The 9,941-nt window shown below is 42.0% G+C and overlaps 1 protein-coding gene across 1 annotated transcript; it reads right to left on the minus strand.

Annotated features, from left to right (window-relative positions):
- Positions 1-605: 605 nt before the first annotated feature.
- On the minus strand, positions 606-5,128 carry LOC139246960 (coiled-coil domain-containing protein 110-like). The gene is made up of 2 exons (XM_070873155.1): positions 3,088-5,128; positions 606-763 (listed from the first exon to the last, which is right to left on the minus strand). The coding sequence occupies exons 1-2, from the start codon at positions 5,126-5,128 to the stop codon at positions 606-608; spliced, it is 2,199 nt and encodes a 732-aa protein (XP_070729256.1).
- Positions 5,129-9,941: the final 4,813 nt, after the last annotated feature.

Consider the following 9,941-nt stretch of genomic DNA (forward strand, 5'->3'; position numbering starts at 1 on the left):
TCTTTTTAGGCTGGAAACAGCCCTGCATCAGAACTGAGGAACAAAATGACTGTTTGTAGCCGATTCAGACCTAATCTTTTCTGGCAGTTCAGCTCTGTCAAGTTTTCCATTAACATCTGAGGCAACATAGCAATCTAGTTATTGCTGACATACATCTTTCGACCATGTACAAAGCCTAATCAATTCTTGAGTTCCATGTACTTTTATGACCCATGTCGATCACCCTGCTGTTATTTTTTGATCAGCCTCCCTGTATCTTCACAGGCTTTTGAATCACTCAGGCATCCAACTGCGATGTGTAAGCTGAACTGTTTACCATTCAGTCTGATGTCGACTCACCAGTCCGTGGTTGCCGTCCTTTGCAGTGAGACTGCCCCATAATGCTGGATTCTATCTTTGTATCTTTGCTCCCCATCCAGTTTCTCAAACTTTCTTATAACCTTACCCATATTGCTTTGATCTGCAGAATAGTAGGCAAGAAAAAATATTTAAATGTAATTTTGAGCCAGACTGTAAACCCCCTTAAATATCCAGATCCACTCTCGGAATAATGCACAGGGTTACACATTGGGAGTGATCAATAGACTGTCATTTATTCTAGGGATTCAGATGACATAATTATCAAAATTGAATAGTTTATAGATGGCATCTAGCTCAATATTAGCAACCAACAAACACACAGTTTCAAAAAAATCTTTGTCCCTGTATTTCCACAGTTTGCTGTCTCCCACTACTGTGCTATTTTCTTTCCCATTGGTAATTTCTATAGGATTACCAGCACACAGATTATGTGACAGTATGGAGAAACTTGGCTATTGAGGGTTTGAATGTTAGATAGGAATTGATTCAAATTCAGGAGTTTGTACAAGAGTTTAAGGATATTCTGCCCTTTCATCTTTGAAACCTGGATTATAATTCAGCCCAATTTGATGGAATTAAATACTCCTCTTCCTTGCTGGCTGTATCAGCCCTACCTGTAATGAGTTTGAGCAATCTCAACCCAATCTCCAGTGGCTGCAGGTCCACAGAATTAAACTACTCACAATTTGGCATTAAATTGTCAATTCCCTCAGACAACTGCACAGGGGCCTTTGTAGTGTTAGACTCCTAGTGACATGCATGTGAAGCTGCTAATTGTGTATCAACAAACCATTTTAAAGGAATTGGATAAATGTGCCTTTACAGGTAGATATAGATGATCAAATTCTCTATGGTACACGATAGTTCCTGGAATCGTGCATGAGTGACCAGTTTGTTCTGAGGTAGACAATTTGAAATATAAACTGGGAAGAATATCTTGGCATTTTTGCTCGATTACTTTTGGGGTTCAGAGAGAAATATCACAGAGCTTTTCCATCTTGGGAATGTAATTGACGACTCTACCCAACCCTCAGGAGATTGTGCGGCTGGGTGAAGCCTTCATAGAGCAAGTTATACAAGATCTGTGCAGGCAATGAGTTTGTTAGCAAGAAACCCTCTTCTTCTTGCATATCTTATGTTTGTGTTTGGACACTAGGTGAGGCTTTAATAATGAATGAAGATTTTACGCTGGTGCAATAGAAGTGCTCTTTTAGGATGCTGTTCAGCCATATTTTGGAGCTGGGCAGAGGAAACTTTACTCTACTCCTACTGCTCCCTGAAAGTATCCAATATCTACACATGGTGTGAAAATTGAAATAAAAAAGGCGATCACCCATTCTTACGTCATTTACACCCACTCTTTAGGTAACTATTACAATAATGACTGCACTCCAAAAATACATCATTGGCTGTAAAAGGCTTTGAGATATCCGGTGCTCATAAAAGGCATTATATAAATGCACGTTTTTCTTTCTTTCTATGAGCCCTTCACCATTCAATGGCCAACAGGGGGGCAAACTACGTGTTGCTACAGCCTAGAAATGGACATGTCCATTTTTGGGTGCACTGGGGACACAGGGCTCAGTCCCTGCGCCTGAATGGTGAGACCTGAGACTCCCGCGATATTGGGCTTCAAGCATCATTTCTATGAAGTCGACGAGTTGCGACGCTAGCAGTGGTTCTCAGGTAAGTGAGGAAGGGGTCGACCGGGGCGACGTGTTGCGGGAATTGGTAATCAGGGCAAGATAGCGTTGGTCGGGTGAGGGTGATCGGTGGCCAAGTGACGGTATCCTTGGCTGGAGTGGGGAAGAGGGTGTGGCTAGGCGATCGGTGGCATCGTTGGCTGGGGGAGGCAGGGCTGGGGGGTGCGATCCATGAATGAAAGCAGTCAGGAGAAAGTAAAACAACTGGAGATGCTAAAATTCTGAAACAAAAACAGAAAATGCTGGGCTCGGGAAGCCAGCCAGCATCTATGATCTATGGAGAGAACAGCCATATTGGGTGTGGATCCAAAACAGTAACTTACCTGTGCTCTCCACAGATGCTGCCTGACCTATTGGGTGCTTCTGGAATTTACAGTATTTAAGAAGTTAGCATGTTTGGCAGTTAATTTTTGCAATCACTGAATGTTGAACATTTGGAAGGAATGGAGGCCATAAGGAGTGATTTCCCGATCCCATGCTGCCAGTCATGGAATCGGGGCTACAAAATTGCCGCCCTGTCGCCGATCCACACTCCGTGTGAATGAGGCTTTCCAGCTGGAATAGCAGCATTGCGGAATCACCCCCGTCGTGTTTAATATAGTGCAATGACATAGCTATCCAACAGAGGGAGCTTACTCATACTTTTTCGGCGAGGTTAAAGATCAACAAGCAACAACATGGCTTCTGAAATAAAGTGATCTCTCTTCCATTTGATTGAAACCCAATTCCAAACAGACACACACTAAACACTGCCCACTCAGTGACGTGTAACAGTTGACTGCAGTTATTCACCTATTTTCTAATATTCCCTAATTCCCTCTTATAGATGCGCGCCCAAGAACACAAAATGTCAGGCCTAGTTTCTGACTTACTGGTCTGCACTGTAGCCTTTTAGTACCCTGTGCATCCCTTATAAAACCACCGTTTAACAATCTGCCTGCATTTTATTTTTATTTTATAGAGATAAAATTAAGAAAATAACTCAACGGGTTGATAAAATCTAAATTTTGTGCACATGCTGTACCTTTCGGACTGCTGCATAATGGTATCCTGTGTATTTGCCTGGAATCGTCACCAACAGAAAGATTGGTGCCATTAAAAGATATATCTGAAAGACTGAGCTGATTATCTGACATCTTATCTTCCCTTCTTTGGCTGTAAAGCTGAGCAGCAGTGTTACCACCACCACTTAAATAAGATGTACGCATGTTCCCGACTTCGGGATGTAAACTATTTACTTCTTGCTCTGTGTACCCTGTGTGTTTTCCCAACAGCAGCCATTCTTCATCCAGCTTTCTAACATTACACTCCAGCTGCAAGTCTGTTCTTAGATATTTCTCAAGGTCCTGGTTGAGAATCTGATTTTCCTCCGTCAGCATCGCCACCACCTTTGACAACATTTCACATTTCCTGACCAGGTCACTCGGGCAGTTTGTAGTCGAGATCTTCACTTGCTTCGCTCGTTCAATCTCATTCAGGTATCTTTTTTTCATAGCTGCTTTTTCGATTTTAACTTCATCGACCTCTTTCTGCAGAGACATGCTAGTAGTAACAGAATTTTGCAGGGACGTTTCCAGATTGTAGTTTTTATCTTTGACTTCCTGAACAAGCTGAAGAAGCATCAGATTCTTTGTCCTCATGACTGCATACTTTGCTTTCGTACATTGAATATCACAGCTGGCCTTGTCTAGCTCGTTTTTCAAGAATGCTATCTCTTTCTTTAATTCATTTAGACTTTCATTCATCTTCCGATTCTCTAACTGCAATGCATTTGCATTAACGACCTCTATTGCTTCTTGTGTTTTCTCTAACTGCAGAACTGTTTCTTTTGCACCGAGGACCACAAGTAGGTCTTCTTTTTCCTCCGTCATCTTATCCACTAATCTCTTGATGCTTTCCTTTTCAATGATTAGCTGCTCTTTATCTGCTATCAGTGCTTGGTTTTGAAGCTGGAGATCCTCATGCTTGCTTAGTAATGTTTTGAACTCTTCAATGCAAGTCTTCCTTTTCTCCTCCATCTCAATGAACTGAACCTGAAGTGTTCTTCTTTCATCTTCTAACTGAGAAACTATGCTTTTATATTCAACGTTTTCCTGCAGAACAGAATCACAATTTGTGTTGAGTTCTTTAGCTGTCGATAGTACATCTAATTTCTCATTCTCAAACCTCAGAACATTTAACATATTATTGCCATTTTCTGAAGTTTGTAATAAAGGGAACAGTGTGGCGCGTTCATCTGCAAGAGCGTTAACCTTATTCTTTTTCTCCTCTACCAGTTGCATTGTCTGATGCATCGTATAATGGTATTCCTTTTGTTTCTCCATATGGCAAATAAGGCTGGTTCTTTCTGAGGGCTGTAATATTAATTCATTATGTGAACAATTCTCAGGATTTTCCTGAAGAGTAGTGATATCATTCGTTTTCTCTTCCTTCTGGTTCTTGAGGTTGTTCTGAATCACAGTTTTATTTTTTGTTGTGGTCCAGTGGTTGATTTGACGCGGGCTATTGGAACCACCTCCTTTTTTCAGTTCCCTGTGAAGATCTAGGTTGGATTCCTCCAATGAAAGCATAGCATTCTGTAACCTATCCACCATAGCTTCCAGTTCCAAAATCTTCTCAGATTTATTATCTACTTCTATTTCCGCATTTAAACTTTCAATGGAAAGAGATATTTTTTGAGGGATTTGGGTAGATACTGCCCCAGTTGCTTTCTTTCTAATGTTAGCAGCATTTCGAAGGCGCTGAAGTTCACAGCCAAGGATCAGCTCCCACTCATGTGACTTTTTCAGTTGCTGTCTCAGCTGCTCACTGGCGATACAGATTTTCTCTAATATTGCCCCATTTTCATCATTATATTGTAGCAAAAGCACATCACTTCCAGTGTGACCAACCACAGCTCGTTGAATAGGAGAGGAGTTTACATTTGTGATAGAGGACAATGGTGCAGAATGGTATGCAGAACTTGAACCACGAACTTGAAAAGATGTTTTGTAATCAGTCTGATTGCTCTTGCGCTGAAGAGATGTGTTTCCTAATGGGAGTTCTTTAAGCACACTTACTGGCATCAGAGTTACCAAAATATCTTCTGAAGCTTGTAGAAGTGAATTGTTGTTTTGAGTGGAGCCTTTATTCATTTCATCGACAAACGCATGATCATCATGCAATAGGACAGTCTTATCAGTAGATGTCTGAAGCTCTGTATGGGGACCTTGAGAAGAAATTGCATCTGGACTGTTTCTAGCCTAAAATATAACAAAATTCACTTGAGAGTGCATTCCCTTCCAAACATACAACCCTCAATAGCAATTATCTTTAACTAAACTCAGAAGATTATGGATAAACAATCTTTCAAAAGTTAAAGATTCTCCACTCCGCTCCCACTCTGACCTCTCCATCCTCGGCCTCTTACACTGTTCCAATGAAGCTCAACATAAGCTCGAGGAACAGCCTTCTGAATTCAACATCGAGTTCAACAATTTCAAACCATAATCCCTACCCCAATTTTGTTTCTCTTTTTTCTGTTTTTATCTCTCATTCCCACATCAGCTGTTGATGAGTCTGCCATTTCCATTTCCACCCTATCTAGACTCATCTTTTGTTTCTTAACTTGCCCCATTACCATCTCCTTTGCCTTGCACCAACACCCCTTTGTCTCTTAATCTCTTCTGCCTTCCAGTATATCACAGACCTTCCCTTTTGTTCTTTCCTCCCCTCCCCCCTTTCCCTGGCCCTACACTTGCTTAAAAACCTGTTACATCTCTAACTTTTCCCAGTTCTGAGGAAGGGTCATTGACCTGACACGTTAACTCTGTTTCTCTCTCCACAGATAATGGGAAATGTGGAAATGGCTGAGACCTTAAACAATTATTTTGCTTCGGTCTTCACAGTGGAAGACACAAAAACCATGCCAAAAATTGCTGGTCATGGGAATGTGGGAAGGGAGGACCTTGAGATAATCACTATCATCAGGGGGGTAGTGCTGGACAGGCTAATGGGACTCAAGGTAGACAAGTCCACTGGACCTGATGAAATACATCCCAGGGTATTAAAAGAGATGGCGGAAGTTATAGCAGATGTATTCGTTATAATCTACCAAAATTCTCTGGACTCTGGGGAGGTACCAGCGGATTGGAAAGCAGCTAATGTAACGCCTCTGTTTAAAGAAGGGGGCAGACAAAAGGCAGGTAACTATAGGCTGGTTAGTTTAACATCTGTAGTGGGGAAAATGCTTGAAACTATCATTAAGGAAGAAATAGCGGGACATCTAGATAGGAATAGTGCAATCAAGCAGACGCAGCATGGATTCATGAAGGGGAAATCATGTTTAACTAATTTACTAGAATTCTTTGAGGATATAATGAGCATGGTGGATAGAGGTATACTGATGGATGTGGTGTATTTAGATTTCCAAAAGGCATTCGATAAGGTGCCACACAAAAGGTTACTGCAGAAGATAAAGATACGCGGAGTCAGAGGAAATATATTAGCATGGATAGAGAATTGGCTGGCTAACAGAAAGCAGAGAGTCGGAATAAATGGGTCCTTTTTGGGTTGGAAATCGGTGGTTAATGGTGTGCCACAGGGATTGGTGCTGGGACCACAACTGTTTACAATATACATAGATGACCTGGAAGAGGGGACAGAGTGTAGTGTAACAAAATTTGCAGATGACACAAAGATTAGTGGGAAAGCGGGTTGTGTAGAGGACACAGAGAGCCTGCAAAAAGATTTAGATAGGTTAAGCGAATGGGCTAAGGTTTGGCAGATGGAATACAATGTTGGAAAATGTGAGATCATCCACCTTGGGGAAAAAAACAGTAAAATGGAATATATTTGAATGGGGAGAAATTACAACATGCTGCGGTGCAGAGGGACCTGGGGGTCCTTGTGCATGAATCCCAAAAAGTTAGTTTGCAGGTGCAGCAGGTAATCAGGAAGGCGAATGGAATGTTGGCCTTCATTGCGAGAGGGAGGGAGTACAAAAGTAGGGAGGTCATGCTGCAACTGTACAGGGTATTGGTGAGGCCGCACCTGGAGTACTGCGTGCAGTTTTGGCAGTTTTAGTCACCTTACTTAAGGAAGGATATACTAGCTTTGGAGGGGATACAGAGACGATTCACTAGGCTGATTCCGGAGATGAGGGGGTTACCTTATGATGATAGATTGAGTAGACTGGGTCTTTACTCGTTGGAGTTCAGAAGGATGAGGGGTGATTTTATAGAAACATTTAAAATAATGAAAGGGATAGACAAGTTAGAGGCAGAGAGGTTGTTTCCACTGGTCGGGGAGACTAGAACTAGGGGGCACAGCCTCAAAATACGGGGGAGCCAATTTAAAACCGAGTTGAGAAGGAATTTCTTCTCCCAGAGGGTTGTGAATCTGTGGAATTCTCTGCCCAAGGAAGCAGTTGAGGCTAGCTCATTGAATGTATTCAAATCACAGATCGATAGATTTTTAACCAATAAGGGAATTAAGGGTTACGGGGAGTGGGCGGGTAAGTGGAGCTGAGTCCACGGCCAGATCAGCCATGATCTTTTTAAATGGCGGAGCAGGCTCGAGGGGCTAGATGGCCTACTCCTGTTCCTAATTCTTATGTTCTTATGTTCTTTTGTTCAGATGGTACCTGACCTGCTGAACATTTCCAGAATTTTCTGTTTTGATTTTAAAAGTTAGAATTGCAATGCTTGTTCTGGACAATGTGATTTGGTAAAATATAACTGCTACAAACTACCAATCCTGTTTTAGTTATTTAAATCATTCTGGCCACATTTAGCTGTCTATAATCATTCCAGCTGAACCTCTTGTATTATGGTATTGACCTCCATTTAGGCCCCCCCCTCTCCCCCGCCCTGAATATACGTTGCAACTCAAAAACTTGAGCCTTTCCCCCCAAGGGGAAATAAAATAACTCATGTATGGGCCACACCTCCAACAATAAATGTGGGTTAGTACAATATCTCAAAATATTTTTTCAGAGGAAGCAATAGATGGTAATAAATTCATCAAAAAATGCACTAATAAAATTTATTTTTTGATTAAATAAAAGGCATCACACTTAATGATATCTTTTATTTCATCAAAAAAATAAAATGTTATTGGTGCATTTTTTATATGTTTCTGAATGTTTCTGTGCATGGTTTAACAGCACATTATACATGTCTGGTTACCATGATCCTTACATTGCTGCTTTATTTTGGGCATGAGGAGCTGTTGCAGGTAACATATATTTGGGCAGATTCTGCAGTTGTGTGCTCCTGGCATAGAACAGTTCTCGCAGCGAGGGTCAGCTGGGAAATCGCAGGTCTACAAGACCAGACTTTCTGTCCATTAGTTTAAATGGACAGAAAATCACCTGCAGTGGGTCTGTGAATCCTCAGCCAGCACTCCCTGTGAGGTCATTATACATCAGCTTGCCCGGCCAATAGAATCAACCTTTAAACTCAATACCCTGCATTTCCAGTGCACTTTTCTATCAGGATTTTGGAATTTCATTGAGATCGCTTCCTTGGGCTGGTGGATCAAAACTTAATTTTAATTTTAAGGTCAAACAATGCGTTAACTCAACTGAGTACCTGACCCATCAGATCAACATGTGGTATGTGGTGAGCAAAACACAAAAGTAATTGGAAATGAAGGAGAAATAACTTCCCCGATGGCTCAGCATGTTTGTGCAGTGATTGCCCCTTTGCAAGGCAGGTCTGGAAGCAGATGTAGTGGTTGCTGTCGAGGTTCATCCCAAGTAGCTCTGTAACACAGGACTCTGTGCTCTACGGGCTGTTCCCAGGGACACACATCGAGACAGACATCATCTGCTGCTGGAGGGCCATCAACTCGGTGAAAGACGCACTTTGGTCTTGCTGAAACTTGCTGGTCTTCCAGAGCAAGGAGATGTCCACGTCTGCGTGTTGCAGACTGGCGCAATCCAAGATCCAGGAGTACGTGCTGAGGGACGCACTTAAAATTGGTGCATTCGCTGCAAAGGCACGATGGGGAAGAGCCACCGTTTAAAGCCCTTCTGCCACGGGTAAACCCAGGGGCTGGAATCAGTATAAAACTCCCCTCAGGCTGTACTTGTAAACTTTTGTATACATAGAGCACCATGATCTGAAAAATCCTATGTAGTGCCATGTATAATGCAAGTTCTGTTTAGTAATGTATGTTGCAAAGAAATGTAACTGTACCCTCACCCATTCCGTGTACCGTATAGTGCCACATGTAACATAATTTGATGACTGTATTACAATGTATCCTGGATTGTACTGAAATGTACATCGAAATGTAAAGCAAGCAAATGTATTGAACGGAACTGCCGTCAGTGTCCAAATGTATTGTATGGAATTGCTGACCGCATCCAAATGTACTGAACTGTCTTCCAAAGTATTGTGCAAATTTTTATATAAATAAAGTATATTTTGAAATTTTTAAAAAAGTGAGTAGTTGAGCCAAGTGGACCAGGAAGCTCGCAGGTTTGATCTCCAGTCTATGTGCTCATTTAGCTGACCTCAATCAGGGTAATATTAGAGGTGCTACAGTTGACCTTATTGTAACTGAATCAGCGAGGATCCCTGCTCTTGTTTGCTGGGAGAAAGTATGCGTGGACAACAGGTGAGCACAAGATGTGACTCAATTGTGTTGGACCTTGGGTAAACATTCCTCACATAAGAACATAAGAACATAAGAAATAGGAGCAGGAGTAGGCCATATGGCCCCTCGAGCCTGCTCCGCCATTTAATACGATCATGGCTGATCCAATCATGGACTCAGGTCCACTTCCCCACCCGCTCCCCATAACCCCTTATCACCTTATCGTTTAAGAAACTGTCTATTTCTGTCTTAAATTTATTCAATGACCCAGCTTCCACAGCTCTCTGAGGCAGC

The sequence above is a fragment of the Pristiophorus japonicus genome, chromosome 1 (genome assembly GCF_044704955.1).
Source record: "Pristiophorus japonicus isolate sPriJap1 chromosome 1, sPriJap1.hap1, whole genome shotgun sequence".
Classification (NCBI taxonomy): domain Eukaryota; kingdom Metazoa; phylum Chordata; class Chondrichthyes; family Pristiophoridae; genus Pristiophorus; species Pristiophorus japonicus.